The sequence below is a fragment of the Ascaphus truei genome, chromosome 4, assembly GCF_040206685.1.
Source record: "Ascaphus truei isolate aAscTru1 chromosome 4, aAscTru1.hap1, whole genome shotgun sequence".
Classification (NCBI taxonomy): domain Eukaryota; kingdom Metazoa; phylum Chordata; class Amphibia; order Anura; family Ascaphidae; genus Ascaphus; species Ascaphus truei.
Genome location: NC_134486.1, coordinates 26,927,400 through 26,954,188, shown reverse-complemented (window position 1 = coordinate 26,954,188; position 26,789 = coordinate 26,927,400). Strand labels below are relative to the sequence as shown.

General features: G+C 41.8%; 1 protein-coding gene across 1 annotated transcript in view; it reads left to right on the top strand.

Moving 5' to 3' along the window:
• The window catches only part of LOC142492630 (calpain-13-like), a 113,162-nt gene that overhangs the window by 46,355 nt on the left and 40,018 nt on the right, over positions 1-26,789 (top strand). The window contains exons 3-8 of the mRNA XM_075595454.1: positions 1,800-1,869; positions 4,218-4,336; positions 8,429-8,562; positions 9,616-9,790; positions 10,727-10,801; positions 24,985-25,070. Coding sequence (XP_075451569.1) covers positions 1,800-1,869; positions 4,218-4,336; positions 8,429-8,562; positions 9,616-9,790; positions 10,727-10,801; positions 24,985-25,070 — 659 coding nt within the window. The remainder of the gene's footprint in view (positions 1-1,799; positions 1,870-4,217; positions 4,337-8,428; positions 8,563-9,615; positions 9,791-10,726; positions 10,802-24,984; positions 25,071-26,789) is intronic.

The following is a 26,789-nucleotide window of genomic DNA, read 5'->3' as shown; positions in this document are numbered from 1 at the left end:
TAAGCGGTACTTAGGGGCAACATTACTGGAATAGCAGCAGCTAGGAAAAAAATCAGACAAGCAAAAATTGACTCGCTGAACATAGAAATTATACATCTTGAGTCAGCGCACAAACTTAACCCCTCCAGAAGCATTCTAAAAGTATTAACAGCCCACAGAGGAGAAGAAAATACTTGTCTATCCCAGGCAGCAGAGAATACCATGACCTGGACTAAACAAAAGTTCCTTGAGAAGGCTAATAAGCCAGACTCCATGTTAGCTCACCGCCTAAGACATAGGTAACCCATGCACAGGATCCATAAGATCTGTACCAAATCAGGCTGTTTGACTTCAAACCTATCAGTGATGGCAAGTGAATTAAATTCATACTATAGCACTCTGTATGATGGCCAAAAAGTGGTCAAAAATCAGAACTGTAGCTAGGAGCTCGATAAATATTTAGCCAAGTCGGGCCTCCCCACTCTGTCCGAGCATGAACAAGAAAAACTAAACAAACGAATTACCCCAGAGGAGATGGCAGAGGTGATGAAGTTTCTAAAACCAAATAAGACCCCGGGCCCAGATGGGTTTATACAGTATTTCAAGAAATTCGTCTCTCCATAACCCCATAATGGTAAACACTGTAATCCTTACCTGAACACCACAAATATAAAAACAAACATATGAAACTTTCAGGTGCGCAACAATAGCAATTTTACAGTATATCAGTATTCATCTAATTATTGTGTATGTATTTAACCGTAATGTATAAAGGATGTTATCAATATCTAAAATGTACAGTACGCATATTATTCTGTATAAATGCCCATCAGGAGTGTTGAATCCCTCCTTTAACCCAATTTTGTCTTCTTTATTCCCCATCCTCCCCCCCCCCCAAACAAAAATTGGAGAAATTCAATAAAAATATAAATGAAATAAAAAGATGATTTATTCTCGGTATTAAGAGCCAAGGCTAAATAAAGCAATTCTCATGGCATGAACAATCAAGAGTGCATTGTGAAAGGAACACTTCTGTGTAGTTCAATGATTTGAAATCAGCTTTTAAAAGAATCAAAATTGAATAATCACATACAGTAGGCTTTGAATGAGTTGCTGATGAGCATGTCTCTTCAGTAATTGAGACAGATATGGAAGTGATTAGCCTATAGTTATTAGGATAAGAGCAACAACCCAAGCTCATTTGATGCATTTTTAAATGATGACAGGTAATAAACGTAAAATACAGTATCATATAAGAGAGATGTATTGAAATACATTATTAAATCACAGTTGGCTTGTATGGTTTGTATTCTAGGCTCTTAATGAAGAAAAAATAACCTTGTTCTGTGGCTATTTTACATCAATATTTTGCTGAGCAGGGACCTTTTTTACCCATTGTATCAGCATGTTACATTATCACTTGGTTTTATATTTGTTTATTAAAGTATATTAGGTTCTCGTTGTCCTTCATCCTCATTATATTGCACGCAACAATGTGTTGCAGCAATATCAAGGATAACAGCAGATTCATAGATTATGAAAACGCTTCTGAGTCTGTCTACATCTCAGCTGTTTTAAGAAGACAAAGTGTTGAAGAAATAAATACTGACATTGTAAGAAACATTTACGAGTTGTGATATCAGTATCACCTGGAACATGAAGTGCTCTGATCATGTATAAATGATTGATAACACTGAACACCTGAGAAGACCTAAACGTACAACAGTATAACACTAAACATTTAAAAAGACAATTTTTTGCTTTATGTTGTGCCACATGGGATAAATTATTCAGTATGTGCTTTCTTTTTGTCTTTAAAGGAAATCCACAGAGATCCTCGGTTTTTGGTGGATGGAGCTAGCATTTTTGATATTGTCCAAGGTGAAATAGGTAAGATGTATCACATTTTCTGAATCTAATTAACATATACAGTCCTTGGCAGCTGTACTGCAGGTCATTACATCAATAATTGGAATAAACACATGTTTTATGTATAAAAATCCATAAAGTGACCAAATGTTAATAACTAGAAATGAAGTTCTCAGTGCCTTTTCTTTATCTTTCATCCCCTTGCTTTCGAATTCTACCCAATTTTAGTTCTAAGCAAAGCTGGAAGATGGTATGGGTAATTTCTTACTTTTCACAGATGTCTACCCATAATGTTTGACTGAGCTATGGGGATTTGTGAAGGTGCTTTGGTAAGAGTACATGAGGGAGTAGGACATTTCCCAAGTATTTCATTCTCTCTCATACAGTACAGCAGGACCCTCCAACTACTTCTCCAAAGGTGCCAGATCAGAAAACATTTCGAAGTAGAAGGACCACAACTTTATTGTAATGTAATTTTAGATACATTTAAAGACTTGAAAATTACTATATTTCAATATTTGCCCAGCATTTATAACAGCTGCACCATATATACCGTAGCTTACAAGCGAGATTCAGTGTGAATAATTGCATCTAGCTGTGTAAGCAACTATTTTGAAATTAGCAGGAGCAGAAAGTCCAAGTGTCACATCCAGGCACTTTGCAAAGATGGCCAGCTCCAGTCCTCTATGGCCACCAGCAGGTCAGGTTTTAAGGATATGCCTGCTCCAGCACAGGTTGCTCAGACAATGACTGAGCCACTGATTGAGCCATCTGTGCTGAAGCAGGGATTTCCTTAAAACCTGACCTGTTGGTGGCCTTTGTGGACTGGAGTTGGTCACTCCTGTTGTACAGTATGCTTGGGGTGTAATATATTTCTGCTGTGTTTCTCTTTCTCTGCCCCTTGTCTTTCTTTGCTTGTGCTTTCAGTACTTTCAGTTTGTTGTTTCTCTCACTGCTTGTTTGTGTCATTGTCACATACATCTCTCACACTTGGTTACCCTCCACTGTAAGGGAAATAAACTACCTGTTGGGAAACAAACCTCAAACAAGTGAAGTCCTGATTAGACGTCAATTTCCATCTACCAATAAGGCTTCCACCTCCCCTATTTACGTTCTTTCATTTCTCTAAGAGTAGTATAACACCTCTACCCCCGGCCAATAGAAGAGGGGTCCAACCAAAGTGTCCTATAGTGTCTCTATAGGGATGTGGGTGATGCTCAGAGGTTATTTGACCTTGTTCTCAGGGTGCTGGAATTCATGCAGGACTGGTATGGTGAGCAATAAATCGAGGGTGCAAGGAACTTTGTTGCTTTATTTACAGGAAAACATACAGCATCTTCTTCAGGGGTAATCATGCAGCAGTCCCCAAAAAGAGGCACATCTCTTGCACTTTGTAGTGTGGTAAAGTTATACTCCATTACCTCAATGATGGCTGTTTCCACCTCACTGGAATCCCTAGGCAGGTACACTCTGGCATGAGAGATGACACCCTATCACCTCTGACAGAAGCAAGCAGAACCCTATTAATTCTAAGCTAATACTCCCAGGCCCTTACTTACAGAATCTTTTTAGGATTACATGTCCATTCCCTCTTGTGGGTGGACACAGCCATTGCCATACAGAGAGAGGCTCTATCTTTAGGAGTGACACTTGCCTAGCTGGAAAACAACAAAGTGATCCTAACACTAACACATGTAGTTACAGACTGGTACGACTTTCATAAATGAGATTCTCCTCATTCTGGGTCCACTAAGATCTGAACTGCAATGCTCCATCCCCATCTTATATACCCCAGAGTGACATCCCTAGTCACTATGACTACTAGGGGAAGGGTTAGCTGTCTACAAAGTATCCTTATCTAGTGCCATACTAGGTGGGCGTGGCTAAACAACTATCTTAATCACTTTGCAACATATACATAGACTAACTGCAACATTTGTCTAAGGGCCATTACCAGGAGTAACCCCCTAAACTCCCTGTAGGAACCATGAACCTCATTAATTAACATAGCATATCCCTCAAGGGTGCTACAGTATTTACCAGGACTTTTGTTAAAAGAGCATATTGCTCTGATGCCATAATTCAGCTGTCCACTGATAATACGAGTAACAGGAAGTACTTATGCAAAGGGAGATTTATATTCCCAAATAGTAATCCAATTACATTTCAGTATGTTTATTCTATTAACCTTATCTCTGAAGGAGGATGCCGCAGTGCACTGTGATTAAATCCTGCCCATCCCACAAATTTATCCATTTGCTGACAGAGGCGCCAGCAATGCATTGTATAGCTGTAATCATCTGATATGTCCATGATTAAAGCCCGTGTATACTGTACATGTCTAATTGACCTGTATTTTTTTACTGTAGGAGATTGCTGGGTCCTTGCTGCTGTTGGTGCTTTGACATTGCACCGAAAATTTCTAGAAAATGTTATTCCCAAGAATCAAGAGTTTAAGCAGAAATATGCAGGGATTTTCCATTTCAGGGTATGCATTGGATTATATATTTTTTTCATTGACAAGTAGAGATGGGCAGATTTTATTTGCGGATTTGGATCCGCTTTGGATCGGCTGGTTCTTTTTGTCCTTTGAGCAAATCCATTTTAAAAAGTAAAATTTGCCTTTTTTGCAAAAAACATTTTTCTATCATATAATAATAATAACATGTTCTTGTATAGCGCTTTACAGAGACATTTTGCAGACACAAGTCCCTGCCCTGTGGAGTTTACAATCTATGATTGTGGTGCCTGAGGCAGAAGGAGATATAGTGACTGGCCCAAGGTGACAAGGAGTCGACACCAGGAATTGAACCAGGTTCTAACTCAGTGCCAGTCAGTGTCTTTACTCACTGAGCCACTCCTTCCAGCCTATCACTGACAATCCACAAAGCAGATTAATAATCCACGGTTTGATTGTTAAAAATCTGCACTCAGATGAAATCCTAGGGGGTGCAGATTTTTAACAATCTGAGTGTGGATTTCAGATTCAATATGGAATCTGAGAGCGGATTCTTAAAAATCTACCTGGATTGTATCCGATGGCGGATTCGGATTAATCCGCTCAGATATTTAGTACCCAATTTGCAGATGGATTTTGGTAGGGGGTGCTACTCGGTTAATTTCCGGGAAATGGTTTTAGACTTGTTCGCCCATCTCTATTAACATGAACCGTAATGTACATCACATGCCTTTGTATAAACTATTCAGTGTTTGGTCGTCAAGTCAGTTTGCATCGGACTGCAGATAGGTATAGAAATGAATCTCTTTCAAAGCCTAGTACAATCAGTTAACAATCTTATCAAAACCCGAAGGCTGCCGGTATATTTAGTGCTACAGTAGTTCTCAGGTTTACTATCCACACTGGTCATGGAGAAAACCCTACTCACTATATTCATTTATTCTATTCCCTTCACATTCAAGAATTGAGCTGAGTAGGAAACATCTTAGCTGAACAGTCTCTAAGGCCCCTCCCTATTTGCAGCGTTAACAAGGAAGTAACTTCAATTCACTTCCCAGAAAATGAGCACAATCAATAAGTGTGCATTTATCTGCTTCTTTATTTATTTAATAAGGATTTATGTTTGTTTCCAACTGAGTTTCTGAAAGAAGCAGAGGATTACAAGAAGTGTCAAGCATGTAACCGTTTTAGGATTTAGAGGACTTAAAGATTTTATGTATACAGGCATACCCCGGTTTAAGGACACTCACTTTAAGTACACTCACGAGTAAGGACATATCGCCCAATGGGCAAACAGCAGCTCACGCATGCGCCTGTCAGCACGTCCTGAACAGCAATACCGGCTCCCTACTTGTACCGAAGCTGTGCGCAAGTGGGGAGACTGTAGAGCCTTTTACAAATGCGTTATTTACATCAGTTTTGCACATATATGATGTTTGCAGTACAGTACATGCATCGATAAGTGGGAAAAAGGTAGTGCTTCACTTTAAGTACATTTTCGCTATACATACATGCTCCGGTCCCATCGCGTACGTTAATGCGGGGTATGCCTGTATGTTTGACGGGTTCCAAATAGAGATTGGCAGAACTGTCAAAAATCCGTTCCCAAGAATTCCAAGGGCTTTCCCTTCAAAATCCGTGCCGTGGGGTAAAATCCATCTGCGGATTGGGTAATAAACAATCCGAGCGGATGAATCCGAATCCGCCATTGGATATAATTCGGGTAGAGTTTAAAGAATCTGCACTCGGTTTCCATATTGAATCTGAAATCCGTGCAGCGGATTGTTAAAAAATCTGCACTCTCTCTCCCCCCCTCGGATTTAATCTGACCGCGGATTATTAATTTTCCGTGTCAGCGATATATAAAAATATAAGTCTGGAAAAGACGGATTTTCCTTTTTGAGACGGATCTGTGGAAATCTTCGGACCTAAGGAACCAGACGATCTGAGGTGGATCCAAGTCTGTCCCAAAAGTTCAGCCATCCCTAGGTACATATTCTATTCCACACAAAAGGGTTAGCCATGCAGAGTGTGAAAATAATTCAGAGGGATTGCATCCTTAATTTGTAGGGCAGTCGCAGAAGAGGGGCACACAGTTTGGGACTAAGATAGCATAACTGTAAATGTGCTGACGGTGTTTCACTTTATTGATGTATTCACTGATAAATGCACTGTAGTACAAAGATAAGGCTTTCTGATCCTTAATAACCCCATGAACAGGGATCCTAATTCACCATTTATCTCAAGTAATACAAATGTGTGGAATGATAGGTAATATAAACCTGTACTGTACCTCTACGATATCTGGAGAGTATATGGTTAATGCCAGGTGACTACTGTATATTGGCTTCATATCGCTTGTATTTGCAGTTCATCACTCCATAATCCCTTCTTTTAAAATGTTTTCCTTTGTACTACAAATGTAGCCAGACACGGACATTCTGGGGCTGGTTTGGGGGCTACATTTTCTGCTTTCAGACCCCCACTGAGTTAATCCCCCACTGCTTGGTGTAGATAAGGTTATGTTTTTCGCAGATTTCCGCAGTAGCAGGGAAAGTTTTTATGGCTACATCTATATTTAACTAGGATTATGAACTTTAAATCAGATCAACCAGTGAGCACTTTTACAGTGCCAAGTGTGTCCCAGTTGTTACACCTTTGTATATTTTATGGGTCAACAAAAGGTGCAGTTTAGTTATTTTATGTAACATGTTCTGTAAACTCAAGTTCTGGAAATAGGACATGAGACAGCAAAGGAAAGTAAAAAGACAAACAATTGAAAATGCAGTGGTTCTTTTTCATATAATACAAACAAACGTATTGATGTAGCCTCTTGTACTGCATGTACTGCAGGGCTTAGGCTGCGGCCTAGCTGCCTTAGCTGCACGCATGAATGGGGGGGAGGGTGTGACGGGGGAGTGAAGGGGGCGCGGCCGTGATCGGCTGAACCGCTCGGGGGCGTGGCCTAGCACTCCTCGTGACTCCTGATCTCAATTTTCTTGAGACCAGAAGTTTCTGGCCCCATTGTGGGTCGGTTCTTGTCCCTGCAGCGTCCGCCACAGTGGGCACTGCAGAAGCCAGCGGGGACCTGGCCGTACCTGTACTGCATGTACTGCAGGGCTTAGCTGTACTGCATGTACTGCAGGGCTCAGCTTTACTGCATGTCCTGCAGGGCTTAGCTGTACTGCATGTCCTGCAGGGCTTAGCTGTAATGCATGTACAGCAGGGCTTAGCTGTACTGCATGTACTGCAGCGCTTAGCTGTACTACATCATGTGTTCAATATTTTTACAATTTTAAAGATTTTGCCCTTTTTCTTTCTTTCGTTGTACAATTGATCTTTTATTCATGCATAGTTATTCTGTTCTAAGAATTAACTTTTCTTTTCCACTAGGTTTTACCATAAATATGAGTTTAATAAAATAAATAAAATAGTAATAATTTCTATACTTATTAATACTTTTTATAATTACATGTCTCTAATTTTCTACATTGAAGAGATACTGTATTACAAGTTGGTGGAACTCAGTGCAGTTTCCAATGCGCACCTTTATTGCACTGCAGCCTCAGTATACTCGTATTTGCCCATTATGGTCCAAATTTACTAAGCAGTGCTACATCATAAGGCAAGAGAGTGCATGGTAGCTGTCAAACAAAGCAGAGATGAGTGAGTAATATTTTTTTACTTTTATTCAATATTTCAGTCCAATTTCAGTTACTGTAACCTTAAGTAATATTTGCAGTAAATAGACTAAAACTTGGAGGATCAAAAGGAAAAATGTAATAAACGCATCAGTTTGATTATCTACTGTTTGTTTGGCATTAAATAATACTCACCATGGTTCCCATTTTATTTCACAGATAATTCTGTTTAGTGTACATTATCCTTATTACATTAGGTTGTGTGCACTGTGGTTATCACTGCTCCATGACATTATTGTCCACAAGTCCAAAGGTCAATTAAAATTAATCTTATAACATTCGAAAGGTCCAGCAAGAACATGGAAACCTCAGGTTTTAATTTGCTGCACTGTAACTGCGTTACCTACAGCTCAGGATAGCTTATTATAGTATCAAGTACTATTTGTAGCTCTGCCTACAAACCCCCTTTTCTTTGTTTCAGTTCTGGCAATTTGGAGACTGGGTGGATGTAGTCATAGACGACAGGCTGCCGTTCCTGAATGGAAGATACCTGTCTGTTCAGCCACGCAGCAACAATGAATTTTGGCCATCCCTGCTGGAGAAGGCATATGCTAAGTAAGACACTGACATTTTACAAGGATAGTGAATACAAGCATATATATCAATTGTAAATATTACTGTATGTTCATTTGCATGTCTTAGACAGGTCTGCAGCCCTGTCTTTCACCATTATCGCCCTGCACACAGCACTTCCACTGCAGCAAGGGATTCTGGGAAATGACATGCAAATGAGCACACAGTGCCACCTTTTGTCTCAAGCTCATATTACACGAGCAACCCTTAAGCCAATGCATGCTGCTTTAAACACAGCTTTTAAGCATAGGCTGGGTGAGATGCAAAGCCAGTAAACCCACTCACAGACATGTTTCAACCTTCATAGTATCATAGGTGTGAGGTTGGTTGCTCAGCCACTCAGAATTGTCACAAAGGTATCGACATCTACCTCGACCTCTGATCATTTGGAAATAGGAAATTCTAGACCAGTGGTCACCAACTCCAGTCCTCTATGGCTACCAACAGGCCAGGTATTAGGGATATCCGTGATTCAGCACAGGTAGCTCAACCAGTGGCTCAGATCATTCTGACTGAGCCACTGATTGAGCCACCTGTATGGAAGCAGGAATATCCTTAAAACCTGACCGGTTGGTGGCCCTTGAGGACTGGAGTTGGCCATCCCTGTTCTAGACCAACAATGTTCACTCTAATGGAAAAGTGCTGCGTTATATCAGTGAGACTCCTTGAAAGCTATAAGACTAATGATGCTAAACATCAGTGAGATAATATGACCGTTATTACCAGTCCTTGACAATTACCATGCTTCAGAATACAGAAATATTGAATGATACCACACATCCACATTTTAGGTAACACTTAAAATATGTATTCATTAGAAAGAAGAAATTCAACAAAAGATATGCAAAATTATTTCAATTATCCCACCATCATGGCATTAACTGCAACACAACATGAACATTACAGAAATGGCAAGGGTATCCGTTTCGGATTGAAAAGTTGTGTGTTCTGCCAGGAGTTCCGAATGCCTTGAATTATACCCGTTATCAATTGTAATTAAACCACCTTATCCTTTTGTTGCTGTTATTATTGTAGACTGCGTGGCTCGTATCAGAATTTGCACTGGGGCTTCATTTCAGAAGCTTTGGTAGACTTCACGGGAGGAGTGCAAATTCAATTCATTCTAACCAACCCGCCACCGGACTTACGTGATATAGTTAAAGCAGCTGCAAAATCGGCTTCCCTGATGGGGAGTACAACTCCTGGAAATGTAAGTAGGGGAGCATTTTATTCATAGTCATGAGGAGTTGTAGTAGAACTAGTAGGGAGTTAGCCCACCCTGACTGGAGAAAGTAAATTAACATTAGAAGATGCCCTAGGAAGCATTTTATTCATAGTCTGAGGAGTTGTAGTAGAACTAGTAGAGAGTTAGCCCACCCCGACTGGAGAAAGTAAATTAACATTAGAAGATGCCCTAGGAATTCCATTGTGTGTGTTATGTACTGCAGATAATCTTCCTATTCTAAAGTCATGCAATTACATAGTAACACATATGGGAAGTAGAAATATAGATACCGTACTGTACTTAGTGCTTAAAGTAGATCACTATGGCATGGTATATTATTTTAAGGGCAAGTGAGAGGTGCCTTAGGTTTGTCAATATAGGTCTTATGGAAATCCTTTTAGGAAATGTGTGGTGTGAGTCATTTAAATATAGTTTGCATATCTCATTATCAAATCTCCCAGGTATCAATAGTGCTTGAGACTCTAGTAAAATCTCTATCCCTATCTCTCCCATTCTCCCCTCCCTCTTCATTCCTCTCCCCTCTCCCCCTGCCTCCCTCTCCCCTTCTCCCCTCTCCTTCTTCCTTCCCGCTCTCCTCCACCCTCTCTCTCCACTCTCCCTCTCTCTCTCTCTCTCTCTCCTCTCCTCCTCCCTCTCCCCTCTCTTCCTCCCTCTCCTCCTGCCTCTTTCCCCCTCCCTCCTCCTCCCTCGCCCTTTTCACTACCCTTTAGTCTCTTCACTGCCAGAGAGGGTGGCAATGCCGTGTCCAGGCCATTAAACTCCATCTGCAAGAATCAACATGGCGTTGCTGTAAATGCTAATTTTCAGCAAATATACATTAAATTGTACAAACCACCCAGGTGCATTACTAACAGCCTGGAAATTCTATTTAACTGACTTTCACTTTGTGTTTTGTTTTAGCCAAAGTCTGGAAATCTAGAATTGAAAAATGGCATTGTACAAGGTCACGCCTACACCGTGACTGATGCTACACAGGTGAGACTTAACATTGTGTTATTCTTTCTCAATGAGGTCGCCTTTAACAATGGAAAGTGTCAAAACATGAGCTGTTAACTGCTGATCGCTCCAGAAAGAGCATTGTACCAACGCCATAGAACAGAAAGTTCTGAAAGCTTGTCTTGCATCTAACTAGGGAAGCAGAATGCAGCCAAATTACTTGATTTATTGCCTTTGGTCATAATTTATTTACCGTACTAACAAAAAACGTCAGTTGCACAGAACAATCAGAATGAAGTTAACAACTGTATAGGTTTTCAAGTGCTCGTATGCCCGGGCTTTTTACGAGCTTGTCATACACGAATTACGTAATAATAATTTGCTTGCAATTGAAAACCTGCTGGTTTTTGCTGTGTTGCAGGTGGGCTTTTTTGTTTTTCTTTTTTAAAGGTTGTAGATGTGTCCCAAAAAAGTCATGAGCAATTATACGTGGGAGTAGTTATTTATTATTTATTTATAAAATGTTTTACCAGGAAGTAATACATTGAGAGTTACTGTACCGCTCGTTTTCAAGTATGTCCTGGGCACAGAGTTATGATGACAAATACTGTACATGGCTACAAATACATGGTTATATTAAGTCAACAGAGTTATACATTATATATTAAGACAGCGGTGCGCAAACTGGGGGGGCACGAGACTGAGTGCGGGGGGGACGCGGGGTTTACAGAGGCCCCGCGCGCTTCCCGAAGGCACTTAAATTAAGTGCCGGAGGAGCAGCAGGGCCTCTGTAAACCTAACTTACCTTGGCTCCGGCGGCTTCTCACATGCGTCGCCATGGCAACGCGGCATCAAATGACGCCGCATGGTCATGTGACGTCACGTTGCTATGGCAACGTAACGTCATGACGCCGGAGCGGGGGTGAGGGGCGGCACGGTGGTGACGGGACCGCTGGCAGGGGGGTGCAGGGAAAAAAGTTTGCGCCCCTCTGTATTAAGACATTGCATGAACAGCTAAAGATAAAAAAAGTTATAGACGTATGTAACAGTTACAACCCAGATTAAAATGTGAGACCGCTTTTGTTTTGAAAGAACTGTGAGAGTCTCCGGTAGATTGTTCCAGTTGGGGAGTAATGGGTACAGTAAGCTTAGGAGTGGCAGTGGAGATAAGGAAGTACATTTGCATGTACTGTATTAAATGTAGGTGAAGGCCAGGGAGAGGGTGATGGTCATTTCCTCTTGTACTGTGCGTCCCGTTCCCAAAACTGCGGCCATTACCTAAAAAGCCAGCGGAGGAGCTGTTAACTTTAAACCTCAAGTGAAGGTCGCAAATATGTGGTGTTTTTAAAATGACACGTAACTTTGGGTAAATCATTTTACAATGAAAGCTAGGGTGACCATATTTTTCCGGGGACGAACCGAGAAGTTTGCGCTTGCGCAGTCGGCATGGGCCAGTTGCGCATGTCCAGTTGAAGTGGACCATTCATGCATGCGCAGTCAGTGCGGGACTCTCGCACATGCGCAGTCAGCGCATTTGCTCACCCATGCACACCTGCCAATTTCCGACAATCGCTGGCCTCCCGGGTATGGCTGATCACGCATGCACAAGTTGTGATTTAAAAAAAAAAAAACGTGTCGTTTAGTACAATTTCGGGCCACCGGGAGAAACAACCCATAAAAATGGGACTTTTTCGGCTAAACTGGGACATCTGGTCACCCTAATCATAGCTCATTGTTATTTTCTGCAGTTTTATTTCAGAAAAGTTGCAACTATTTAGAAAAAGATTGGGATATTTTTCCACACTTACAGAAGTGAAGTCAACCCTCAGAGTAGCAGTAAAATGTGAACACTTCTTTCACGGGTTTCCTACTTCCATCCAATAGCAATGAAACACTTTCTTTATTTATTTTATCAATCCTCTGTGGGGACTGGAAGAAATGTGAAAATAAATAGGTGGTAGATATAAAGTACAAAGCAAGCAGACTTTTATGGGTAACACCTATCAGGTCATTACTTATTTCCGGTGCGTTTCGCTCATTTGCAGACTCACGGATTTGTAACATACATTAAGATGCCTTTTAGATTGGCGATCTCTGAGCTTATAGAATATACCACATAGGCTTCAGTGGAGACAATGATAACAAATCGGTATATTTCCATTGAAATGCTATTTATTGGCTCAGAACCCCCAAATCTCACTGATTTTGGTCGCCAGAGGCAGGGCCGGCCTTAGGCTTCACGGGAAAAGTGGCACGCTGGCAGCGGGGGCCCCCCTGAAAAAAAGGGGGTAGGACTTATCTAGACCAGCAGCCCTCCTCCAGCAGCGTCGTTGCTGGAGGAGAGGGGGCCCCGCACACGCTCCTCCAGTACTCGCCTCTGGTCAGGTGAAAGTTGGATCCTGGGGCCAACAGGAGAACCCCGGCAGGCACGGGGCCAAGGCAGGCGCCTTACTCACTTACCCTAAGGCCGGCCCTGCGGATAGCTACTTAGGAGATATAAGTACTGAATGTACAATAAAGAGAAGGCATTCAGCTGTGTAACAATTTCTCTGTCATTTCATAATAGATGTTCCATTATTTATGGCAGGGGTGCGCAAACTGGGGGGCGTGGCGGTTGCAGAGCTCCCCAAGGCATTTAAATTAAATGCAGGTGGATCGCGTGAGGCCTCTGCAACTTCACTTACCTTGTCTCATTGGACGTTACATGACCCTGCAGCGTCATTTGACGCTGGAAACATGGTAAGGAGTGGGGCGTGAGCAGGGGGGGGTGCAGATAGGGGGGCTCAGGGAGGAAAGTTTGAGCACCCCTGGTTTATGGTATATTTAGTAGACCTGCACATTAAGGCCCAAGTGTTTAAATGTACTGTAAGGAATCGGAGAACACGTCCTTTGCGACGTGTTCCCTCCTTACCTGCTGCTGTCTCCAAGGCCACTGTTCCTGCCCATGCGCGCACCACCGCTCTCATTACAGAGCGCACGTGCACCTGCAGCTCTTCTAGCTGCCGCACGGAACCTGGCTACGCCTCCCACACGCGTTGCGCATCTCTCCCACGCGGCGCGCACACGCGATGACGTGCAACGATCCCCAGCTGTGTGGCAAGTACTCTCATGCCTGCTTTGTCTCCTACAGCCTATACCAGCTTTGCTGGGGTCGCGCCTTCGCTCCGCCCCCTGTCCTCATTGGTTAGTCCTTCCTTTATGTATTTCCTGGTTGCTCTCATATTTTGCTTAGCATAATCCTATGTAGCCTAGGGACGCTCACTTCAGTTGTGCTTTGCTCTAAGGTTTGTCTTGCAGTTAACCTCTTGTGCACCGACTCGGCTTGTTAGTGGACCCTTCTGGATTTTGGACTTTGGCATACCCTCGACTACGGTGATCTCTCCTGCCCTTGAACATGGCATACGGACTCTGACTACTCTGCTCTCTCCAATTCCAGACCACGGCTTACGGACCCCTACTATCCTGCTCTCTCCAGTCCAAGAACCCGGCAAGTATACCGCATCCTCTACACTCCAACCCAGACCCGGCTACGCTAGACTATCCGCCTTCCAGGCACGCCTCCGCTGCTGCTGGTGTGTGTGGTGTTATACCTTCCCACCTCAGTGCCGGGGTCTTGTCTGGTCTGTGGGCAGCGCGAGCATTACATGTACAAAGAACAACTACAAATGTTATAGAATATAACTCTTCTATTAAAAGCATTGTTAACAATCACAGGATATAATGCTATACGCGATTCCAATCCACAATTTATGTGTAAAGTAGAAAATCACAGAGGCAGACATTTGTAGGAATGCCCGAGAAAAAAACGAAAATAAAAAGAATTTCAAAATTAAAAAAACTGGTGAATTTTGGTAATAAACATTTGATCAGAATGAAATTAGAGGAGCGACATAGAGAGGGTAATGTGCAAATGCTTTACCGGGGCTATTTATTAACCCTGTGGGTGCACCACGACGTAATCACTACATCATGGGGCCTGGCACTCCAGGGGTGACGTACTGCCCGCAGAGTGCTTTTTTTCCAGCTTAGATCTCGTTCTGCATGTCCAGTGACCGCTGTGCCGGGTTCTGCAGTGAAGGGAATTGAGGGGTGTCGGGGTCATGTGTGCCAGTGGGAGAGTGGTACTCAAGACTGCTAAATTGGCAAAATATTGGTGCAGTAGTTCATCAAGGACAAAATTGTATATATGCATGTACAGACAGTGCATATATATATATATATGTACAGTGTTCGACAAACCTATACATTTGCTCGCCCCGGGCGAGTGGATTTAACCCCCGGGCGAGTAAATATTGGCCCAAGCAGCACACGTTTGGTACTAGGTGGCGAGTAGATTTTTTTGTGTGGCGAGTAGATTTTTTGGTGATTTGTCAACCACTGTGTACTGTGTATATATATATATATATATATATATATATATATATATATATATATACAATAGGGGTCTGCGCTCGTGTGTGGAACGCCAGAAGTATAGGATATATAAAATTAATTAAACCGGTAATAAATCATAAATACATCAACATAATATTAATGAATTAATATAATGATATATCAATGCAATATATCCTAAATAATGAAATTAATTAATATACCAAAAATGCACTGTGAATGTCCAATATAAAAAAAAGCTAAAAACATACAGTTATACAAAAAAAAAATTTTTTGTGTGGTGCTGTGAACTTTGCCTTAATCTGCTCAATGCAGATAGTCCTCTAGAGTCCAACAAATAAGTCCAATAATTGGGGAGTGACAGTGGCACTATTAGGACCAACAGGCAGCTTCTTAAAAGGGCACAACGACCTCCCTCTCCACCTGCATAGAAAAATATAAGAAAAAAAACGCTAAATATTGGCCCAAGCAGCACACGTTTGGTACTAGGTGGCGAGTAGATTTTTTTGTGTGGCGAGTAGATTTTTTGGTGATTTGTCAACCACTGTGTACTGTGTATATATATATATATATATATATATATATATATATATATATATAATATATATATATATGCAAATACAACTGTATGCTCGTCTGCATGTCTTAGGCAGGTCTGCAACCCCACCTTTCACCATTATCACACAGCATACAGCACTTCCACTGCAGCAAGGGATTCTGGGAAATGACATGCAAATGAGCACTCAGTATTATGGTATAGCCTATCCCATAGCTTCTTTGCATACCCAGTTAACCAGTCCCACACTCATGAGACCCATTAAGGTCGAAACTGCTGTCTGTGGGTGGTTTTCTGGGTATGCACCTTAACCCTGGCTGTGCTCAAAGCTGTGACCATGCAGCAAGCTTAAGCCTATAGGGAACCATGTTAAAAATGGTTTTTGAAGCAAAAAATGGCACTGAGTGCTCATTTGCATGTCATTTCCCAGAATCCCTTGCTGCAGTGGAAGTGCTGTATGCTGGGTGATAATGGTGAAAGGTGGGGTTGCAGACCTGCCTAAGACATGCAGATGAGCATACAGTTGTATTTGTATATATATATATATATATATATATATATATATATATATATATATATTATACAGTATATTGATCTGCTTTTGTAACTGGGAGACTGATAAATAGATTGCTTGATATTGGGATAATCACAATCTCCCTGCATCTTTCTGCAACATAATTGAAAACAAGATGAATATTTATTTCCTGGTAAAATCTCTTAAAATAAAACAGATGAAAGTCAACATAGGTCAAAAAATAAATTGTGGGAAGTGAAGGTGCTCCGTTATAATCTGATCATCACAGAACGAGTGTGTTCCCTTTGTATATTTTACATATACTGTAAATCCAATAAACATTGCCACGTCCTGTACAGATTCAGTTTGAGTCAAGTTATACAGCAGGTGGAGCTTTTTTCCTGTCTTGTTTCGCGATGCTTCTGCAGACTGCTCCAGCATTATGCATTGACTGACAATGTGAAAATGAGAAATGTTTCGGGAAAGTAAGTGGCGTATTTTCTTGAGTGATAAAGAGTCGTCTTGAATATGTGATCAAAATTCAACCAGGACTCACCTAACCATAGTGCAGACTTTTCTTCACACTATTTGTGTGCAATGCCTTGAAGTATAAAAGTTGCAAGGCAGGTTACAGTTTTCTCAGTCAAATGGCCAATGATCCAATGATAGTTTACCTATTCAAATGTTCAATTATTATCATTGGTGTAAAACTTGAGTACAATTTTGCATAATTAAAATGTTGATACTGTACATCCCACCTAAATACTCCCCAATGCTTTAAATGAAATGTCACATTTACAATCTTACAATTGACCGGAAATAAACAATTCCCTTTTCAAATTCTCCATATGATAAACAGTATAATATATGTAAACATGAATACAATTTGCTCCATTAAGGAAATGGAATACGAATGTGTTATTTATACTGGGTGCTTTTAATGGATTCAACGTCACCTAACCGAATATGTTGGTGGTTATCATAAACAATGTAAGGATTCAATAGACATTGTATACAGAGGTTTCCAATTGCAACAAAGCTGGGATGAGAGAGATTTGCTTTTACTGTTATCCATTGTGTTATTGGAAATGTGATACTTGTTTCTTTGGGAACGGAACCAAAAGGGTGTTCTAGTTACTCTTCATTGTTAACTATTGACAACATTTTTGTGCTAGACAGAGTATTATATTACTCGAGGGATTTGAGAAAATCAACAAGTGGTTTTTCGACAAGACCATGCCTGCCCTGGATAACTATCCTAATTAAAGATGAACCTGCTCCAGTTAGCAATTTTACATTTGAGCTTTTGGTTTAAAAAATAAATTAAAAAAATTTGAAGTAAAATCAGATTGTTTGGCGATTTCTGTGGATTGTTGTTTCAGGCCAGTAAATTAAGGTTAGGGCAACGTTTAGGCTAAAAAAATGTTTCTATCAATTATCTGGTGGAATTTAAATAAAAACTAATTGAACTTGATGTATAGTAGATGTTTCTTTTCAGGTTTAGGATTTAAATGCTGATTGCAAATAATGTCATATATTAAATAGATTTCCATCTGCATTTTGTTTGCCCTCGTCTTCTTTTGGTGGGTGAGAAAAGGGATTTTATTAGGCTGCTGTGTGAGTAAAGTGTGCATCCAAAATATACTGTAGGTACTTTAGGGCAATTAAATGCATAATTTCTCATCAACCATGTGTTACTTGCTAAAACTGTGTGATCGCTGACATCTACTGGCTGCAATGTGTACTGCTGCAATAACCAAGCTGTCACTAGGTGTCAGGGTGGGTGGCCCTGTAATCAAAATATTCAGCAGGTATGTTACATAAAATAGGCTTTGAACATGACAAGTGCTAACATCGACTCTCCTGATTCTCTGCAGTCTTTGTTTCTAAAATAGCTTGTAGAATCTGTTTTGATTGCTGTAATGTGTGTTTATAAAGCAGTAAAGCATTTGAATGAAGTTACTGTAAATATCCAGTGCTTCCTCCCGCAATATGCAGAAATATTGATGATTTTACTGATGTTATTGCCCCCATTACTACTGTATGTGCGTACTTTGTAGCTTTTGGCAGCTCCATTTGTTTCATTTGAGCCGCACTTAAATCGCGCCTTAAATGGTGGCCGCGGTAATGCTTAATTGAGCAAAAAAGGGGGAAATAACGTTTTCTACATCTGTAACTTTATTATGATTTTCTTCATCTACAAACCCCATGGTCATCAAATACAGATCAGATTTCTGCCTGAGCGGTTTCCAGTTCCCTCTCACATTGCCAGACAGTAGCTGCAGGGTGGATGGGGGTAACAATGCATCCATTACTTACCTTTATGCCTCTGTGGGGCCGATTCACAAAGCAGTGATAAAATCAGTGCTTTTGAGTCCGACTATGCATTTTTTTTATCGTGCACTAAAGCATGAAGCCAAAAACGAGATTCACTAAGAACTGACGATTATTTTTTTTTAAGGCCGATAAAAAAAATGCACCATTTTTTTGTATCCGTGCTATCGAGCTATAAATCCTGCGTCTCCATGCACGGCTCTTACAGGCGATCGTGCAGTAAAAATATTGATTTTAATAATAGTGTACATGAGCAGGGGATCTCCTGAGATGAACCGCATTGGTTTCAGCCTTGGGGACCCCCTACTTCCCGAGATACAGGCCCCGTTATGGGGTGCCGGTATACCTTGTGCTTCTAAATCTCCCGCGTCACGTGACCGGGGGATATAAATTCTGCAGGATGATACCGGCACCCCATAACGGGGCCTGTGTCTCGGGAAGTAAGGGGTACCCAAGGCTGAAACCAATGCGGTTCATCTCAGGAGACCCCCTGCGCATGTACACTAGTATCAAAACCCCAAAAGCAATTTTTTTTTTAAAGTCATTACTGTAGCGGCTATCCGCTATGTGAAGGGTCCCCAAATTACAGCCCAAGGGTCACATCCGGTCCGTCACAAGATTTTATCCGGCCCACAGCAACTGGAAATATGTATATTTTTGCTCATTACCGCTGCGCCAGCCTTTATTCTAAAACTTCTCAGGGGCGTGGGCGTTGTGGTTGCATGTCCTGAATTCCACGCGCAATAAATTGTGCTCATGCTGCATTCGTGCCGCCCGGGACCCGCGGTTGAACTGCGGTCATTTCCCAGTGTAAGCGCGGCATCCTTTCTTTGGAATTGTCACATTTCTCTTTTGTTCTGAATCATATCATGATAATTACCCCAAAAAAATCCAAATAAAACGTATTCATTCATTTATAAAATATATGTAGCCCTTGTACTCCCACCCTAAGTGATATTGGGGGGGGGGGGGGGTCCTGCTTCTTCTAGCTACTTCTATCAAGGTATGGTGCTGTGTACCTGGGGTAAACAGGAGGGCTGAGTGCTTTGCGATGGTGTGGGAAGAGCCAGAACAGTGGTGCAGGTTACCTTTACTCCTCATTGGTGCAGCGAGGCATAGATTCTCTGCAGGGGCAGGGGATGTGCATTACTGACACCTTGTCTTCACAGCAACAGAAAGTAATCACACTGTTTCTGATACAACTGGCTTTATTGCAGGCAGATGATAATCAGGGCCGTCTTAACCTATGGGCACGCTGGGCAGTTGCCCGTGGGCTCCACTAGCTAGGGCTGGTAGCGCAGGTGCGGCTGGAAGTGCAGAGACTGGAGGCGGGGGCGGATGGGCAGGAGCACTGTGTGTGTGTGTCTGTACAGCCTGTCCCTGATTGGAGGAGCAGAGAGCCAATCAGTGGGGGCGGAGCCCACACCCCGGCGGCCCAGAGAATTCTGTGTCCTTCCTGGCAATAAGGTAAGGACACAATTTGGGGGGTGATGGGGGAGCTGGGGGATGGGGGGAGCAAGGGTGAGCTGAGGAGATGATGATGGGGGGGCCAAGATGACCTGTGGTGATGATTGGGGGGAGAGGTGGGGTATATTTTATATGTATTGTGGAGGTAGGGGTATTTTAAAAATGTAATGGGGAGGTGGGGGTATTTTAAAAATGTATTGGGGAAGTGGGGATATTTTAAAAATGTATTCGGGAGGTAGGGGTATTTTTTATATGTATACGAGGGGCGTGGGGGTATTTTTTATATGTATTCGGGGGGCGTGGGGGTCCAGTATTTTTGAACAAGCCACCTGGCAACCCTATGCACAGACCAGAATTTAACACTAATTTTCCGATCACCTGCCTCAACATTCAAATCTCCCGCTAATTCAGTAGAAGGAGAAAAATTACGACTTGTAGCGGAGAGTTGGCATGTCTGCCCCATATCAGAACAGGTTGAATACTGATTGGTGATCACTACTTTTGGATGAACCAGTCAGTATCCATCTCTCAGGCTGACACTCTCTGGTGGTTGCTAGGCCTGTGCTTGGATACCTGAAATGTATCCAAGTCTGCAATACACACACAGAGCCTAAAGAAGGAATTAACCCCTCCACTGCCTGCTCCTAACAGGACTGACACTGGAAGGGCCCTTGAAAACTAAGTAGCGGCCGGGAGGCTATGCTATATAAATTTTTAAAAAAAATTATTCGTTGGCCCACGAAAATGTGTAGAATGTGAGGATCAGGCTTCGGTCTCACACCCGTGACAGGTCCCGGACGACACAGGTGACACACCTCCCACTGATGGATCTACGCACAAGTGCTGCGCTACCACTGTCAGACAAGGGGACTCCGCAAGGATCGGGCTTAGGTCCCGCCCCTTTGACAGGTCTCGTGACAACACCAGTGACACGGCTCACGCAGAAGGAACTACGCGCAAGCGCAGCACTACCACTATCATGCAAGGGGACACGACAAGGATCGGGCTTAGGCTCCGCCCCCGCAACGCCTCCCGTGATGACACGGTTGACGCACCTCACACGGATGAAGCTAAGCGCAGGAGTCGCGCTACCATGGCCACGCGAAGGGTTACATCTCACACTCAACACTGACACAGGATTACCTCACCATTCCGCACCTGCAGCACATCCCGCCCCCTGATGACTGAGTGGGCAGATGACGACCGAGTGGGTGGATTATGCTCATCTCTCGCAGTCTTGTGCAACCCTGCTGATTGGCTTACAGCCCTTTATATGCTCACCAATCCCTACTCCAAATCGGCTGAGCATAATATAAGAAGGAAGAAGAAGAACCCCCAAATGCATTACAATTAATAGATGAAGATAAAGAAAGAAGAAAAGGACTTTGGAATTCACTTGAGGCCATTGCTGTTTTGGAACGTGGATTTGTTCGAGAGCTTGCTGAGACCACGGAATCGGAGGGTGACGACATCTAAGGATAAGAAAAACTATTGAATGTATGTTATTTTTCTTTTACAGGTTTTTTCATTGTATTTTTTTTTATTGTAATTTTTTTTATTGCCCATTGATTGCCAATGTATATATGTATGCCCCTTTAGGGCTATATATACATACTGTACAGTGGCAAGCAATACATTTTTTTTTGGCAAATGCTTGCTTTTATTTCTTTTAAATCTGTTTGTGTTCTTTGCTTTGAAATATTTCTGCTATTTATTTTGTGTTTTGATTTTTAATGATGGGAATTATTGTGGTGTTTTCAATTGTTTATTTCTGTTACTTTTTTTGTTGTTTGCTTTTTAATTGTGGTTCTTCTGGAGGCCAGGGTCATATGTAAGATGATTTAGCCCAGATAGTTTCAATTCTGCCCTCTTTTCAAAGCACAACAAGTCCTGTATCTTTTCTTCACTATATTGAGGGAAAGCAGGGTAAAAGACAGGCACTTGTGAGGAGATGTTGGTGTTTAAATAGTGTCTCTCTGTGGGTGCCTTGTAGTTAAGGGCAGGTGAAAAGGGTAATCCTACCAGTACAGCAGTTACAGCAGGGTATTCACTTATCCAGAGGTGATGGTGGAAAAGGAAGTGAGGGGCAAGGGTCACACTGAAAGTGAAGTGAGACTGCACCAACTGTCAGCAAGGGCAGGGGAGAAAATGGGAAAGCCCATTAACTGGAGGATCTCAGAGGCTGCAGTAGCAGTTCACTGATTACATGCCCAGAGGCAAGAAATGCAACATTGTTGCATATCACACAGGCACAGTATGTGTGTGCAAACTCCATGCAGCTGAAAATAAGAACTGACAGGCAGAAGCTGCAAAGGAGAGAGGGGGTGAATCAGAAATGCAGTTCTTGTTCCATGACAGTGGTTTATTTTTTGTCTTATGCTTTTTAATACTGGTGTTTATTTGGAGTTTTCATTTATTGATTTTTTTTGGTGTTTAAATTGTTAATTTTGGTGTCTATTTGGTATTTGCTTTATTGATTGGTGGTAATGTTGTGGTGTTTACTTCTTTATTGTTGTTCATTTGATTGTTTTGATTGCATTGGATATTGTTGGTGGTTGTTTATTTTTTTTTGGTTGACAATTGACAGTATATGGACATGATGTACCCACTGTGTCAATCAATTGCTTTATTGGCATTTGTAATGTGTTTATTTTTCTATGTAATGTGTTTTATTTTTGGCCTGGTTTTTTTTAGCTTCACCATTTACTTCTATAGTGGTAAATCAGGCTCATATTATATGAGCATGATGAACCCACTGTACCAAGGAATGGGTGGCGGGTGGGGGTAGTTGCCTGGGGAGGATGCTTGGGCCTCCTTGGTGGGTAGTGGGGGAGGGTGGGTTAACCCCTTAATTACAATAGCGGTTACTAACCACTAAGGTGATTAAGAGTTAGGGGCCATTAGATTGTATTTTTTATTGTATTCTTGCTGGCATCGGAGGACATGGACGGTGATGAGGATGGCCTTCATCATATCAGGCTTGCAGGGGTAAGTGGAAGTTTTATTTACTTTATTTCTTCTGGTTAATGTTTTGTTTTTAAATGGGCAAATGCACTATTATCCATATCGGGATAATAGTAATGTATGTGTTAGGGGTGGGGTGGGGAGGGATGTGTATTTATTTCAAAGTATTGGAAAAAATTTGGGGGGGCACAGGATTGGTACCGCAGGCCTGCCGGGACCACCCGGAGGCCCCCGGCCACCTGTGGGGACCACCTGAGGGCCTCCAGACACCCACGGGGACCAACCGTGGGCCCCCGAACACCCATGGGGACTACCGAGGGCCCCCAGACACCCATGGGGACTACCGAGGGCCCCTAGACACCCGCAGGGACCAAGCAGAGGCCCCTGGACACCCACGGGGACCACCCGAGGACCCACATGGACCACCCGAGGACCCCCGGACACCCGCAGGTACCACTCGAGGGCCCTCAGAGACCCGCGGGGACCACCCGGAGACCCCCGTCTGCCTCTTGTATCAATGCTATGCTGAAATAAATAAAACATGCTTTTATGCATGATTCAATCGCTTTTGCGCCAGCTTTAGCTGGTGAAAAAAACTGGCAAGCTTTTATAGTACGATTCAGTTATCACTGCTTTGTGAATAGCTGTTCTGGCAAAAAACGACGGGATTGACATTTTTTGGCCTATCGGGAGACTTTTTTTTCACTGGCTGTTTATGGGTGATAAAAAGCCATTATTGCGCGATACTGCACTGTTATCACTGCTTTGTGAATAGCAGAGCAGGCAGTATCACGCTATAAGTGCATTTATCTCCCTTTAAACCACTTATCACTGCTCTGTGTGATCGGCCCCTGTACCTGCACTTGCTCTGCTACTTCCAGCACTGAAAACAACACCAATGTGATATCTCATCCTTCTCATTCAGCACTTAAGTCCTGACACCATGTAATGATCTCTGTGAGTTTATAAAGTAGAAAGAAAGAGAAATATACACTTTTTAATAATGAACAACAGCCATCTTGTGGAGTAAAGAATTTTCCTGGTGGCGTCAAATGAACTTACTTCCCACCCTGTTCCTCCCACATGCTAGGCATCCCTTGTAAATGTCCTTATTATTTACATGGTTTAATGTAAGGGACCATCTATAAATTATACCCTCTTATACAATGTATACATTTTCACAGTTGTGATACTTTACAACATTTTTCATATCATATAACCCATGGTTTTCATGCAGAGTTTTCAAAATATCTCCTCATGAACACCCGTCACCTCTCAAACTCCCCCCTCCCCCCCCCCCACACAGATTTTAGGACTAACCAATCCACTTGCCACCTGTGAATGCTGCTAATTTATATATGGATAGAATATTAGGTGGTTACCTCAGATACTTGGTGCAGTCAGGGGGCCCTGAGGAGAGGTTTGGGAAACACTTGCATGCCAAATTAGCTTATTTTATATTTGATTTCCAATGAGTTACCGGCGCCTAATAAGTCCAATTAGGTGATAGTCCTGGGTGTTCAGATGGAATAGTTCAAGTCCCAACGATGGTGGCTTTAGCTATCTTGTAATCTTAGGGTGACCAGATGTAACTTCATCCGTGTGGAATGGGACATGTAACGAAAAAAACAGAGTTTAGTGCAACACAGCTAACAGAAAATCATGGACATAAACTTACAGACCAGTACAAACAAGACTGACAGAAACACACAAAAGCAAAGCTGAAAGTAAAAAGTTAGTTTAATACAACTATAAAATAATAAAATGTGGGACGAAAAGACTCAGGATAAGCCGATCCGGTGGAGTAAAACTGAAGCGCTACTCACAGGACGGCTATTAGGTGCTGGCAATGGGCGCCAAATGTACCTAATAGCCGTCCTGTGAGTAGCGCTTCAGTTTTAAGTGCTTACAATCTATTTGCCTATGTGAACAAATTAGATTCAAAGTGTATGAGATTCGTAAGATACACCCTAAAAATATTATTGTGTTTTACAGGTAGAGTACAAGAGCAGCACAGAAGACCTTGTTCGTGTTTGGAATCCTTGGGGGCAGGGGGAATGGAATGGACGCTGGAGTGATGGGTAGGGATTGTTTCAACTGAAAAGAGCACAATCAATAAAAGTCATCAACAAATATTAAGATACATTGAAACCTAAATCTATTTCCTCGTAGGCACATTTCACCATAGTGCAGTATAAAATGTTACTAACAAGTAACAAAGATCAGAGGCCACAACCGTAACATTTATTCAACGCGTCTCAGAACCAAATCATTACTTTAAATTAATTTGGAGAATAAGACTCGGTTTGTATGTCATATTATTGCTGCAGATTGGCTCATGTATTTTGTATAAATTAGGATGATTTAATAATAACAATCGCTCAGATTTTCAGATAGTGAACTGGCATTCTCTCTCGTCTCTTTCTCTCAGGGGAAGTTACTCAGAATTTGGAATATACCTTCATCCAGTTGGAATTTTTTTAAATTAAATTTTTAATTATCACTAGTATCACCTTTTATTTAAAAGATACATTTTCTCTAACGGCTTCACTTTTCAGATATAACATGTTAATCTTTCTGAAGTCTTTATATCTAACAATTTATGAATGTTTGTGTTAAAAGGGTCATTGAAGAGTCTTAGGTTTATTCAGATGAGTAAAAATAAGGGTAGGGTACCAATGACTTTCTTTACATTTTGATGAAAGGGAGCGGCTCCGTGAGTAAAGACACTGACTAGCACTGAGTTTGCAGCAGGGGGAGCCTGGTTCAATTTCCGGTGTTCGCTTCTTGTGACCTTGGGCAGGTCACTTTATCTCCCTGTGCCTCATGCACCAAAAATAGATTGTAAGCTCCGTGGGGCAGGGACCTGTGCCTGCAAAATGTCTCTGTAAAGCGCTACGTAATACTAGCAGCGCTATATAAGAACATATTATTATTATTAAAGTGCCCTTTTACCCTTGGTTAGTCACTCACTGGCTTTGCATACAATCAATGCAGCAAGTAGAACCATTTAATAGAATACAACTGAAATCTGTCCAGGGAACTGCACTATTTCCCTGCTCTATTACAGTCATACCCTACCTCCATCTCATTCTTTTCTCATCTAATTACCACTGTCCCTCCATCTTTACCTGCACTTTATAAAAACGAATGAAAAGCCAAAGATATGGGATTAATAAGCTGCAATCTTTTGTTATCTTAACCTTGTCCTTCCCCACTCCGTTTGTACCAACTGGTCCTACTTGTTGGGGTTGCCATTGTGTGATATGGCAAAAGGTCGGCCCTTTTAGTGGTGTTTTGGTTTTGCTGGAAATCGATTGGTTATGGATTTGAATTTGTAAAAAATTCATAAAAGAAAACTGGAAATAAGCTGGGATTTTTTACAGTTCTTGAAATTTTAACTTTTCTGCCTATCCTAAATAAATGATCTTCCAGGTATTGCGGTTGCAAGCCTCTCTCCTCCACGTTGCTTAAACAAATAATTTATATCATCCTCCCATCTTACTTCTGGTTCCCGTCTTGTTTTTTTCACATCCTTTGAAATCCAGTTAAGTACCATCGTTGACCAATAATGGTTATTTCTTCTTACAATATGTCCAGCCCACCATTGTGATGATGTCATTGACTTTTATTTGCTTTCAAACCCATTCATTTATTATTTATTTATAACAACATTTATATAGCGACCTTATCCAGGGAGCTGTACATTAATTGGAAAAACAAAGGTGTGGTTACATATAGATTTTATTATAGAGTAATTGTTACTGTATTGTAGATGTCATTGTCTTAAGCAGAGGTGG